The sequence below is a fragment of the Leptonychotes weddellii genome, chromosome 3 (genome assembly GCF_054177405.1).
Source record: "Leptonychotes weddellii isolate Sample4059 chromosome 3, ASM5417740v2, whole genome shotgun sequence".
Lineage (NCBI taxonomy): Eukaryota > Metazoa > Chordata > Mammalia > Carnivora > Phocidae > Leptonychotes > Leptonychotes weddellii.
The window spans coordinates 49379565-49393990 of record NC_138371.1 but is presented as its reverse complement, the minus strand read 5'-3'; the positions used below and the strand labels follow the sequence as shown (position 1 = coordinate 49393990).

General features: G+C 38.1%; 1 protein-coding gene across 5 annotated transcripts in view; it reads right to left on the bottom strand.

The window, feature by feature from the left end:
• The window catches only part of CCDC141 (coiled-coil domain containing 141), a 205280-nt gene that overhangs the window by 10676 nt on the left and 180178 nt on the right, over nt 1-14426 (bottom strand). For 3 of the 5 annotated variants that reach the window (XM_081814054.1, XM_081814055.1, XM_081814058.1), the window contains exons 25-26: nt 9437-10284; nt 4152-7046 (exon numbers count right to left, since the gene is read on the bottom strand). In XM_081814054.1, the coding sequence (XP_081670180.1) occupies nt 6779-7046; nt 9437-10284 (1116 nt within the window). In that variant the 3' untranslated portion in view covers nt 4152-6778. Of the gene's footprint in view, nt 1-4151; nt 7047-8283; nt 10285-14426 lie in introns of those variants that run through there. The other 2 variants (XM_081814059.1, XM_081814060.1) reach the window with 2 other exon arrangements.

The following is a 14426-nucleotide window of genomic DNA, read 5'->3' as shown; positions in this document are numbered from 1 at the left end:
CTCTTCTTCCTTATACTGTGTCATACTGAACCTTCGTACTTTGGTTCACATCTCTAATCACAGCTTCCCTTTGGCTTTCCCCCTACTCCAGAGGCCATTTTTTCTCACTGTGATTACATACTGCCTTGTTTTTTCTTTTTTCTTTTTTCTTTTTCTTATATGTGCATTATCATTAAGCAAGTAGTAAATTCATTAGGACTTGTCTTGAAGGACTTTTGCTTCCTTTAGAACTCCTAGCACTATGGTGGATGTAGGGGGCAATGTTCACACAGAAGATGAATATAACTGCTGATTTATTGGAATGTGCCAAGATCCCCCAAATCAAGAAGAGAACTGAGGCCTTCCAGCATACCCCAGGAGTGCTGTTTTGAAAGGCTGGCTGGTGTCTATCAATGAATGTCTCTGGGAATTTTTTCACCAGAGAAAGGCTCGAATGGACTTTTTTAGAACATGGTCCTTGTATTGGTTTCCTGCTGTGACAAAGAACCATAAACTGGGTGGCTTAAAACAGCAGAAATTTTTCTTTCTCAGTTCTGAGGTCTAAAAGTCCAAAATCAAGGCATCGGTAGAACCAGGCTCTCTCTGAAGTCTCTAAGGAAGAATAGTTTATTACCTCTTCTTGTTCCTTGGGGTTGCAATCTCTGGTGCTCCATAGCTTGTAGAAGCTGACAAGGCCACCAATCTCTGCTTCTTTTATCACATGGCCTTTTCCTGCGTGTCTCCTTTGTCTCTATGTCTGTTATGGTCTTCTTATAAGAACACCAGGCACTGGGTTTAGGGCCACCCTGACGCTATTCAATCCAGTACAGTCCTCTACTTGGGTAACAAAAAATGTCATACAGACACATTTTATTGAGGTCTCTAAGTCCCTCTCAGGGGATCCCCACAGGCATTTCCTCAATCTAGAGGAAATTCACAGTGAGAGGAGGAGAAACCCACAGCTGACACTCAGTTTCCTCACCCTGATGTTTGGCTATTTTTCCCTTCCTGTCCTACATTTCCCAACACTTAGTGGAACATAGCATACAACTCTCTCAGGTTCCTGCATATCCCATATCCTCACAAGAATTTATCATTTTTGGTGGGGGAAACATTCTTATTTAATCTGATAACTGAGACCAGGATATGATGAGAAATTCTATTACTCCTTTAAGAGTAATAGAAATTATAAATACTCATTTTAAGAAGCATCTTCTGGAGCTGCATTAACTTTAACCAAAGGCAGACCTCCAAGAGTCAACATGGCAATGGCTGCTAGGGAAGACACTTCAAAGCAGATGGGCATTTTTTAGCCTTTCCAATCCTGCCAGGTAACTGGTTTCCTACTTTGTCTGCATTTCCAGTGGCCCTGTTTGCCAACAGCTTGTTTGGGTGTGGGTTTGCATAATACTTATTACAAAGAAAGGCTCTCTGGCATCATGAGAATAATATGGGTTGGAGACTATTCACCATGAATAAATTATGTTTCTTTATATTTCAACCTTTGAATTTTTTATCTTCAAAATATTTCATTATATGATTTTTTAATGCTAACATGAGATAAAAATACCATTTTGTAGTTGTTTGGATCAATAAGGTTCTTGGAAAAGAACAGTTGTTGAATGTCAAAGGGAAAAGTTTATTTCATTAGCTAGCTCTGGAGCTGTTATTTCACAAGTATTGATATTTAAGTGGGTCCTAAATGGAAAAAGCCATAGCAGGGAGCCATCTGAATACAGATTGAAAACGTCAAAGTATGTAACCATTATTGCTCTGGTTTAAAGAAAAATAAGGTTGGACAAATGTTTTCCAGCTACTCCTATGGTTAAAATATGTTTCAATTTCAGCCAGTCTTTATTGTGCTAATTGGAAATACATGCACACAAACATGCTTGTCTGTACAACTCTTTGTATTTCCTTGTCTTTTAAGGAAAATAGGGTGTTAATTTTATGATATAAAATGGAGAATCCGGGCGCCTGGGTGGCTCAGTTGGTTAAGCAACTGCCGTCGGCTCAGGTCATGATCCTGGAGTCCCGGGATCGAGTCCCACATCAGGCTTCCTGCTCAGCAAGGAGTCTGCTTCTCCCTCTGACCCTCCTCTCTCTCATGCTCTCTGTCTCTCATTCTCTCTCTCTCAAATAAATAAAATCTTAAAAAAAAAAACAAACAAACGGAGAATCCAAAGAACTGGATTTGCCAGGTCCTGGCTTATACAGATGAAATTGCCATTGAACAGAAGAAAGAGCTATCTGGCCAAACACTCAAACTCCAGAATCAAAGATTTATTCATCTGGAGGAATGTCATGCATCCAACCTTCACCACCGATGCTTGGGTGGTTGATGATGTTATATAAACTCTCACCAACACAAGGAACAGTGATGTGGGGATTCATGGGCCAAATTAGCAGCTTTGTGCTTTCCATTTTAAGGTTGAATTCATACACAGCTGATAACATTCAAATCTCATCTCATGTAATGAGAGCAGAGAAAATGAATTGTTTTGCTTTAAGCGGGACACTGTTTCATTTACTGAATGCAAATCTTTTGGCTCTTTGATACACCTCAAGATTCTGCTAATGGAAAACAGTCTGTCATGCTTTGGCATTTGCATTGACATGCACAATATCAGAGAATACTAGGAGGATATATTTTATTTTGTTTCAAATAACTTATTTCATGGTCACATTTAAAATAATGTACACACAACCGGAATGTCAAAAGCTTCAGATGGCAATTTCTAGTATGGAATAGTCATAAATAAAAACAAAACAAGGGGAACAAGATGCAATATTTCTTCCTTTGTTCATTTGAAAATCAAATAATCTAAATTCTTGGATTTGGCTTTTTTAATATTTACATATATGAATGAAATGCTGGTTTCAAATAAGATACAACCAGATTACCAAGATTATTGATTACCACAATAAAATACTGATAATTTGTATAGTGTTCTAAAGAAGTACATAAATTCTGGTTTTGGCATTTTGGACATAGTCATTGTAGTATGCCTACATACTTCATGACTAGAACCTGATTCTGATTGGCCAATGTCCATAATAAGAAAGAATAATCAGGTAACAAATACATCTTTCTCTTTTTACATTCCCCCACTAACTCTCTCCAGAAAAAGAAAAAAAAAAAAAACAAGCTAGGTTTATCTTTGTTTACCTCCAACAACAATTCAAGAAATATTTATTGAGTATGACTGTGGCTTAGGTGCTGGGAGTATAATGATGAACAGGGCTGTCACAGATCCTGCTGCTAAATATCTCACACTCTAGCCAGAGGAGACAGATGCTCAAACATGCAACTTCAATGCTATGTATCAAGGGATATGACATGGACAGGTCAGGTGCTGACAGTGCCCATAGCAAGAATATCTACACTGGGCTTGATGGGTCAGGAGGCTTCCTGGGGCAAGTTGTGTCTCAAATGGACCAAGAAGGATATGCAGGAGTTAAGCCACGTAAAGATAGGTTTGGACATAGTAAGGGAAATCTGGGAAGAAAGGACTAGAGGGAAGAAAGAGCACAATAGGTTAAAAACCTGAAGTAAAATGTCATTTTGTGGGGGGATCAGAAGGGATGGAACAGAGATTAGGAAGGGGAGGGCAGGTACTAAAGGGCCTTGTGTACCACTTGAATAAATTTAAACTTGAGTGAGGTGGTTAGAAGGTTCTTGCAATAATCTATTTTAAGCCTGCATCTTGATTATAAATGAGGGTTAGCATTATGGAATAAAATAACTAATTGTCTATGACTTCTTTTTCCAAAGATTTTAGATATTTTAGCATACACAAAGATTCGAATGTAAGGATTTCTGCAGTAAATTTCTCTTGGAATTGAGTGTGAAAAAACTTTCACCACCAAATGTTTATACACTTATTATTAGAAAATCAGAACTGGAAAGCTCAATAATTTTGCCTTTTAGGAAGCTCAAAACACATTTTGTGTTGCGTTCCTTCAAGGTGTCAAGTACATGTTCTTTTTAATCTTCCTTGTCATTTACATTTTCTTGTTGAGAAGTGTTTTGATATTACTAACTGTCCGGAATTTTCTCTAGAAGAAAATGGGTATAAATAGTATATATATATATATATACTATTATATACCCATTATATATATAGTATATATATATACTATATATATATATATATCTTTAAAAAGAAACATCATTTGCTTAGGTTTTTCATTTTTAATCAATAATTTTAGTTCATACTTTCATAAGGAGACTTTTTTGATCAAGACAGAAATCCTAGAAAAAGGAAAATCACACTTAAGTCTTTGAAATTAAAATATAACTGGAAGAATAACTGAATAGCTAATTATTCTTCACTGCTATGGGAATTACTAGATAGTCAATTGATAGCACAAAAGAATATGTAGGTAGATAGGTATGTAAATAGATGTATGGATGGATAGATGACCAGATGGATGGATGGATGGATGGATGGATGGATAGATGGATGAATGATTGGACAGACAGATTGATACACAGATAGCTAGCTGAACTATATCTAGAATATCAGCATAATCCTTTTTCTCAATATTTGAGCTCTATGTGTGTGTGCATATATGTGTATATACATATATTTAATATATGTCAAATACATATTATATTTGATATATGTATCAAATACATCTGGGGTTTATACCTTATTTAGTCACACACCATGGATGGATGGATATATATATATCCCACCCTGCTGCCCACTAATGCTCCCCATTAGCCTTTAACTGGCATGCAACATGTAAAGCAAACAAGCAAGTCCCATGCCCTAACAACCTCTAGCCACAAATTCAACCAAGATGACAAAATGGGAAAGAAGATCTTACTAAATTAACAAGAAAGAGACAGAGGGTCAGACAAGAATTTCTTACCTGGTCCTGCCTGCCCTCTTTGGACATGACTAGATTTTACTATTTAGCTTCAACATGGGAATAGCAGTTAGGCAAGATATGTAAAATATGTGAAAGTGGACAAAATGGATAGGAGACTTAAGAGACTATGAGTTCCCTAGGACGTTGTATATATAAGCTTTTAATCGGTTTCTGTCAAAATTTGGAAGAAAATTAAGAGATTTAATTGTTTAAGTAAATTGATGCACAGAAAAAAATATGTCAACTTTACTCAACCACACATTTCATATCTTCAAATAACATTCAGTAGCTTTTTAATACTAACTTGAATATATTACTTTTTTTTCTGGTATTCCCAGACTCATTAATTCAACAAAATGTAATAGAGTGTTTTCAGAACCCTAAAAGACTACAGTTTACCCAAATTCTATACATTATTTGAATATATTACTTTTAAGTATTTTTATTATTGTAGATAGTCTTACAGCAATATAATTAATTCCTTCCCTTCATCAGAAATCTATTATAAATTATTCTTTCAACTAAAGATTTTGCTCTACCATGACAAGACTATGTTTAAAATTTAAAAACAAATGCTTCTCTCATTCATGTTTACTTTTAGAGGGAACCAAAAAAGTCCTCTTTTCTGAATAATATATTTCAGAAATGCATAGAAAATTCTTCAATATTACAGTGATAATTAGAAGAAAAGGACAGAATTCACTTTATCTTGTCTTATTACATACTTTTTCCCCTAGATCATACTAAATGCATCTTCCTAAGTTTAATTTCAAGTCTTTGAAAAAGATGTAATCTTAAGAAATCAGAAAGGAATTTCAGTTCCAATTCATATATACATCACCTTCCCACGTGGGAAAGGTTGGAAATCACAGACTAATACCACTTCTTTAATATTCTAAAGAAACATCATCTGAATGAGAATAGTGGGCAGGAGGCAGTGTGACAATAAGTCACATCAAACAATATAATTACCTTCAGCCTTCATAGAACGCTTTCCATTTTCTAAATCTTTACAAGACACGAAAAGAAAACTCTCAATCGCCCGAGAAGTAGACGATGAACCCATTTTCCAAATGGGAAACTAAGGCATTGAGATGTCTTTACCACAGGCTGCAAAAAATGGTCAGCAGCAGAATCAAGAGAAGATGCAGGAGGAACAGGTTGCCATCGTATGTATGTGGCTGCCCAAAATGTGACCGTGACATGACAGGAATTATGTTGGTCCATCTGCAGCCTGTGCTCCATTTTGCTCTATGACAGGTGCAGCTGATGGAAGTTTGAACCTCCATCTGAAGTTGACAGCACATCTATTCACCGTGGTGAAACCCGTGAGATCAACAAGGAATGACTATATACAGTGGCCGCCTCAGACTTAGGAAGGTAGTCTAGGTTGAAACTACATAAAATGTATTTCAATAAATGAGATCAAGACATGAAATGCAACGAAAGGACAGCTGATGTGATAAGGTAAATTATAGCTTCACTTCAGTATTTCTCCTGTTAGTCTACGGAGATGTTTATGAGTACAATTAAAAATAAATTACCAAACAACTGGATTTGAAATTTAACTCACACCTCTCTGCTGATGTGAGCCTTGATATACATGCTCTTAAGTGAGGATGGAATAAACATTGTGTAATTTTACTGGGCTTTATATTGAATATATCTCTTTCTACAATACAAAAATGTATGCTTATCCACTGCTAAGAATTTACCAAGCTCCTCAAATATACTAAAACACTAGAGAAAATGTGATTATTTCGCTGAGTTTGGTATTAGCCAAACAAACAACCTGACTAGAATGTGGGTACACTTGGTGGAGAGAGGCAGGCAAATGTAAGAGATGCAGGAAAAGAAACAACCATGGGGTTGTTCTTTAGACCCGTGAGAATGACGTCCAAGAGCACCAACCCCACAGTTACTGTGTGAGTACCCAGTACATTAGGGACACACTAATGTAGATGACACACAACATTACCCAGTTTATTCTTGTGATTGGCGGCCTGTGGTTACCTGTCACGTGGAGGATGACATTGGAAGAGAGAATGCCACTAGAGTTTTGGGCCCGAGCCACATAGAGGCCTGCGTCTGCCTCATATACCTTCGGAATGAACACTGAATGTCTTGTCTCCTTGTGTAAAACCTCTAAGTGCCCATCTGCAGACAATTTCTGGCCCTTCTTGTACCTGAAGCAGAGAGTCAGTTTTAAAGTCAGGATCACTGTATATTCACATCATTTCTAAGCTCTAAAAACCATTGCAAACAAGCCCATTACCATTGCAGTACTCTCTCTCTCTAGTATTAGCAGGAACTTTGCAGCTACCACAGATTCCAATGGGGCTTTCATCCATCCTTGAAATAGAGGTTGGAGACTTGTGGCCTGAGAAGTGCTTGATCAGGTCAGACCATATTTTTCAAAAAATTGAATTTTTGGACAACATTTAACAGTTGGAATATTGCATGTGAAAATTCAGATATCCAACTATTCTTTAAAAAAAAAAAAAAACCCAAACAGGGTGCCTGGCTGTGTCAGTCAGTTGAGTATCTGACTCTTGATTTCGGCTCAAGTCACGGTCTCAGGGTCGTGAGATTGAGCCCCACGTGGGGCTCCGCACTGGGCTTGGAGCCTGCTTAAGATTCTCTTTCTCCCTCTCCCTCTGTCCCTCCCCACCCCCTACCTCTCTCTCTCTTTCTCTAAAACAAACAAACAACAACAACAACAAAACACAAGAAAAACCCAAACCACCTGGTCACAGAGGGCCACCATTTGCTTATGGCAACAATTACCGAGAGTGTGAAATGGCACCCCTCTATTTGGCTTGTGTCATTCTTTCAGCTGCTATGGAATAGCAGCCTGTGAGTTCTGAGAATCTATATTGGAGTGAGACTCATCCACTCCATCATATTCACCCCACAAGATCCATGTGAGAATAAAAACATGCTGTTTTAGAGGAAGGTACTTATACAACATTTCCTGGCGAAATGAGTTCATTTTTATGAATTAATTTCATTAGAAGAAAATGATTTATAATTATAAAAGGCATTTATATAATTGGATTATTACTGTTAATGACATGTTTCTAAAAGTTTCCTATGAACACGAGTGCTTAGCTGCCTCTTTTTAGAAAGCAATTTATTTTGTATATTCTAGATTCTTGTTTATTTATACCCATGTTCCTTCACCTAAGAAGCGGTGACAAACCTGAATCATTTTCTGTTCCCATTGCCTATGTGGTAATTTTGCATTTTTATGAGTGTCCTAAAAATGTTTATTTCCAAGAGCTTGCTGGCTGCTAATTGAGCAAAACCATTGTAAATCCAAAAGCAAGGTATTTTTTCACAATATTATGATAATTCTTCAACAATAAATGCTAACCAAGTTATTTGTTGTGTGGACAAAACCAAGAAACACTGCAGACAACATTTTTCTTTGGGATGAACTGATATTTAATAATGAATTAAATATTTTTTTAAATTCATAAATATGAAATTCCTGATCTATTAAAAAAACATGCAATTTTAAAAACAATAAGACAAAAGCATGAATGGCTGCACTGTATCACAAGTGTAGTCTCTTTTCATCATCTGAGAGACCAGAGTTTTCTCATAGATTCTTTAGATAACCGACTCACACTTCAAGTATCATCAGTGGGCACGCATAATAGTTGAAACTGTTAATGTAACGTCTACTGAAATACTATGATAAGTAAATGCTGTTTTACTTATCTTAGTTTATGAGTATGAATTCAGTCTCACAAATTTGTAACTTTGTCCTCAGATAAATATACTTACAGATGAAAAGTTTCTAAATGTTTAGAAGTCACCCACGTAGTGAAAAAGTGAGAACTACTTTTAAAACAACAGTGATTCAAAACCTGTATTCTGCAGTTTACTTTCTATTAAAACAAATATGCTAAAAAATAATGATATCTCCAGAAGGAAATCCTATTGTTCACAGCTCAGTTATTACACCACCTTTCAAAAATGGGTTTATTACCTGTCACTGGGAGCAACTGTGAAAGAAATATTTTTATTCCATCTTTCACACTGAAGAAATTTATAGAAAGAAATCTTAGTGAAACAAACAAATATTACAAAAGTGATGTGTGACTCAGTTGGGAAGAGGGAAAAGATGAAATGGCTAAATGAAAGAAAAGGGGAAAACCTAAATTCTTATGTTTATTAATCGAATATGGGATATTAAGCTAAGAAATGTCATGCTTATGTGGAAATAAGCAATAGGAAACAATTTCAACCCACAATCTTCAGAAATGTGGAATGTTAAACTAATGGCAAAAATAAAACAAAACAAAAAACTCCACAAAAGAGCACAGCTAAGTTGCAGTGCTTTTGGAGTTGGTTAAGTTATTATTTTATGTGGTTCCTTTTGGTTCTTCTGGGTATTAGACATGCTGTGCCTACAGGGAGAGTTGGGGGTTGGTGTAAGGTTGAATCATGCAGAGTTGCAGTGTTGCAGAATATTAATCAGCTATCCCTACACCTTTAAGTTAGTGCACACAGAATGATTTGCTCAGTCATTCAATGTGTTTATGACTTGTCATTATAAGCTACCCACCATGTCAGTGTAGGCTCTGGAAATCCTGTTACTTCAACTTCCAAAGTTACTGGAGAACCTTCCATGACAGTTACATTAGACAGGAGCCTGGAGAAATTAGGAGCCTGGCCAGTGAGGCTGACCACCGTGTTCTTTGCTGATGTACATTTAATCTCCTCTTGGGGGACTGTTTGCCTCTGATAGGCCCGGCTGGGGCCTGATCGAAGCCCAAGGCCTGAGAATGCATCCTGGGAAGCATGCAGCCTGTCTCGGGTTTTAGTGATGTTATTATCAACATGCACTTTTTCCCGTGTTTCTAGCAAACTTCCCTGAGCCTGAGGGTGCTGCTGTGAAGCTCTCTCATGCACTTCACTCGGCATGCTCTCTGGATGTTTAGCACTGATTTTGCAGAAGGCAGTACTTTTTTCCAGAAATGCTCCGGAGGTTAATGGGAGCTCAGCTTTGGACTGGGGGTACGGCCTCTCAAAATGACTTGAAAATGTTTCTCTGTTATCACTGTAAGCATCAGCCAAAGCAGCAGGTGGTGGAATGCCCGATTCTTGGGCATCCCCTGCACTGCTGGCCCCAGTCTGCATCCTGTAGCTGCTCGTGTGAAGGCTGAGGGCAGGGCTGGCATGCTGCTCCACGTCCATGGCAGCCAGGGCAAGGGGGGAATCGGGGCTTCCCGAGAGTGGAGGCAAGGAGATGTCATCAGGTGAGACACATTCATATTCTTCTCCTGAAAGTATGTCTGCAGGCAGGAGCCGGCCTTGGACAGCACCCTCTCTGTCACAGGGCGGCTGCTTCAGGTGCGGGGGACGCTGACCCTCTCCTGTTCCACTGATGGCCCAAACACCTGCTACCTGTGCCTTCAGAACAGAAAAGCCAAAGCTTTGGGTTAGTCACTGCGTTTGCTTTTTCCAGGTCTCAAACTCCTTCAGACAGACAATCTGAGAAAAACTACAGTGAGTGAAGGTTGGGGCACCAGCACGAGCAGTACAGAACTTGAAACCATCGGTCTATTAAACCTGGGCCCAGTCCCATGCCATGCCTAAGGAACTGGTAAACTGACCTCCAGGCTCTGAATGAAATGTGATAGACCTTGCGAAACAGAGGCGAAAAAGCCCTAGTTTTCATCTCTAATGAGCGGGTTGAAATGGATCAATGTCTTCCAAATCATGATCTGAGGAATCTCCTCCTACCCGCAAATTCTGCTTTGTTTTATTTGTCTACACTCCATGGGGACACATAATTCCTATATCTCAGAGGCTCCCTTGTTAGGCGATCCCTTGGACCCTCTAAGAATAACCTCTCTTTTTTTCTTAGGAAAGCCATTCTTTATTATTATCATTATAGGCGGTAAAATATATACAACACGAAATTTACCATTTTAACCATTTTTAAGTGTACAGTTCAAAGACATTAAGTACACTCACATTGGTGCAACCATCCATTATCCATCTCCAGAACTTTTCCATCTTTCCAGACTGAAACTCTGTACCCATTAAACACTAAATGCCCCATTCTCCCCTCTCACCAGCCCCTCCTACTTTCTGTCTTTATGAATTTGACAACTCTATTTACTTCATATGGAAAAAGCCATTTTTCATGACTGGTTTTATTTTCTTAAAGCCCCTTATTTTTATTCTTCCATGAAAAAGTATCTATTGAACACCTGTTTCATACTAGGTACCATGCCAGGCATTGGTGAGATGAAATGAGTAAAAGTAAACCCAGTCTCTGCCCTCGGGGAGATAACAGCCTAGTGGGAGAGGTAGATATTAATGGGACAATCACACGTTACAGTCTTTCACAAGAGAACACAAGATATAAAAGAGGAAAATCTGCCACTTATCTTTCCATGCCATGTGGAGTGCAGGTCATGCTAGGAGACCATGAACAGCAGTACTTTGATGCTCAAATATCCCTTCTGGCATAGACTCAAAAGAGCATTGAAGCTGAAAAGGATCTCATCTATCTCAACCGGTTGTTTTATATCTACTTTTTTTTTTTTTTTGCCTGTCTTCAGTATTTGGGTGCATTTTTACTTACTTAGCAATTACCAGGTTTTGTCCCTTTGCTACTGCTTGCACACAAGAAAGTTAGGTCTTGCCTTGATTTTGAGTTCTTCATTTTAGCTCATAGTCCTGCCCCTGACACATACTTTATAAATAATTTTTGAGAAATAAATGTGTTTTCAGGTTGAAGATCAGAAGCAAAAACAAAACAATGTTCCTTCTACACCCCGCCCCCCGCCCCCACAGAGATACAAATTATCCTCAGAGAAAGTATAAGCATGGCTTTAGAGAAAGTGGTTTCCTTCAGCCATTTAGTAGAAGTTTATTTTTTTTTTAAAGATTTTATTTATTTATTTGACAGACAGAGATAGTGAGAGCAGGAACACAAGCAGGGGGAGTGGGAGAGGGAGAGGCAAGCTCTCCGCTGAGCATGGAGCCCGATGCGGGGCTCGATCCCAGGACCCTGGGATCATGACCTGAGCTGAAGGCAGACGCTTAACGACTGAGCCACCCAGGCACCCCAATTTAGTAGAAGTTTAAACTCTAGGTCTAAAAACAAGACAAAAGTTTTTAAAAGTCCTTGTCATTAAAAAAAAATTACTAAATAAACACATAGACAATAGGAAATGCCCCTCATTCTTTTGGTTTTCCTACTTCGGCTTAGCTCTGCCTTTATTTTCCTTTTCATAGGGACTTTGATCCAACTTCCTGTTCAGTCCAGGTAATCTCCTCTATGACATTCTGGTAGCCACCCTTCCCGAAAGGGTGCTTTCTTTGAAAAGAATTTTATGCTTTACCTGTATTAAGAATTTCTTCCTCTCTTTAGTGAAGATAGGCCTTCACTCAGTATCCAACAATGGATCTGAATTGGCCTCCCAGAGCGGCATAGATGTTGAACTGCTCTCCTCTTCTAACAGCCTTTTGACTATTTGGAGAATTGGTGCCACAACCTCTCAGTCTCTTGCATTGAACTAAAACCTCCAGGTCTTCTTCTGCCTTGACTCTAGGACTTTTATCATTCTGGTCACCTTTTGGGAAGTCCCACTCCTACTGCGCTATAAGCTCCTTCACAGCAGGGACATTTGTTGATTTGAGGGTCATCCATTCTTTTTCTAGCTCCTTTAAGCGTAAGGTTAGGTTGTTTATTTGAAATTTTTCTTGCTTCTTGAAGTAGGCATGTATTGCTATATACTGCTCTCTTAGGACCACTTTTGCTGCGTCCTAAAAGTTTGGACTGTTGTTTTTTCCTTTTCATTTGTTTCCATGTATTTTTTTTTTTTTTAATTTCTTCTCCTGGTTGACCCATTCATTGTTTAGTAGGATGTTGTTTAACCTCCATGTACTTGTGGTCTTTCAGAATTTTTTCTTATGATTGACTTCCAGCTTCATAGCATTGTGGGCAGAAAAAGTGGTATGCTTTCAATCTTTTTGTATTTGTTGAGGACTGTTTTATGACCTAATATGTGATCTGTTCTGGAGAAGGCTTCATGTGCACTTGATAATAATGTGTATTCTGCTATTTTAGGATGGAATGTTCTGAATATATCTGCTAAGTCCATCAGGTCCAGTGTGTCATTCAAAGGCATTGTTTCCTTGTTTATTTTCTGTTTAGGTAATCTTTCCATTGATATAAGTGGGGTGTTAAAGTCCCCTACTATTCTTGTATGATTATCAATTCCTTTATATTCATTATTAATTGTTTTATATATTTGGGTGCTCCCATGTTGGATGCATAAATATTTACAATTGTTATATCTTCTTATTGGATTGTCCCCTTTATGATTATATAGTATCCTTCTTTGTCTCTTGCTACAGTGTTTGTTTTAAAGTCTAGCTTGTCTGATAAATATTGCTACTCTGGCTTTCTTTTGACATCCATTTGCATGATAAATGTTTCTCCATCCCCTCATTTTCAATCTGCAGGTGTCTTTAGGTCTAAAATGAGTCTCTTGAAGGCAGCATATAATGGGTTGGTTTTTTTTGTGGGGTTTTTTTGATCCATTCTGACACCCTATGTGTTTTGATCAGAGGGTTTAGCCCATTTATTCAAAGTAATTATTGATATGTATTTATTGCCATTTTATTATTTGTTTTTTCACTGCTTCTGGAGATTTTCTCTGATCCTTTCTCGTCTTTGTCATTTTTGGTCTCTTCTTTGCATCAAAGAGGCCCCTTTAATATTTCTTGCAGGGCTGGTTTAGGGTCATGAACTTCTTTAGTTTTTGTTTGGGAAACTCTTTATCTCTCCTTCTATTCTGAATGATAGCCTTGCTGGACAGAATATTCTTGGCTGCAGATTTTTCCCATTCAGCATGCTGAATATATCATGCCACTCTCTACTGGCTTGTCATTTTTCTGTTGAGAAATCTCCAGCTAGCCTTATGGGTTTATCCTTGTAAGTTAAGGACTTCTTTTGTCTTGCTGCTTTTAAGATTGTTTCTTTGTTGCTATATTTTGCAAATTTAGTGGCAAACGTCTTGGTGTTGGCCTTCTTTTGCTGATTTTGATGGGAGTTCTCTGTGCCTCCTTGATCTGGGTATCTGTTTCCGTCCCCAGATTAGGGAAGTTTTCAGCTATTATTTCTTTTTTTTTTTTTTTAAGATTATTTATTTATTTATTTATTTGAGAGTGAGAGAGCACAAGTCGGGAGGAGGGGCAGAGGGAGAGGGAGAAGCAGGCTCCCTACTGAGCAGGGAGCTCAACATGGGGCTCAGTCCCAGGACTCTGGGATCATGACCTGAGCTGAAGGCAGACACTTAATTGGCTGAGCCACCCAGGTGCCCCACTATTATTTCTTCCAATAAATTTTCTTCCCCCTTTTCTCTTTCTTCTCCTGGGATTCCTATAATATGAATGTTATTATGTTTGATGGAGTCACTGAGTTCCTTAAGCCTATTCTTGTGTTGCATAATTCTCTTTCTCTCTTTTGTTCAGCTTCATTATTTTGCAGTATTTTGTCTTCTAGGTCACTAATTCATTCCTCTGCTTCTTCC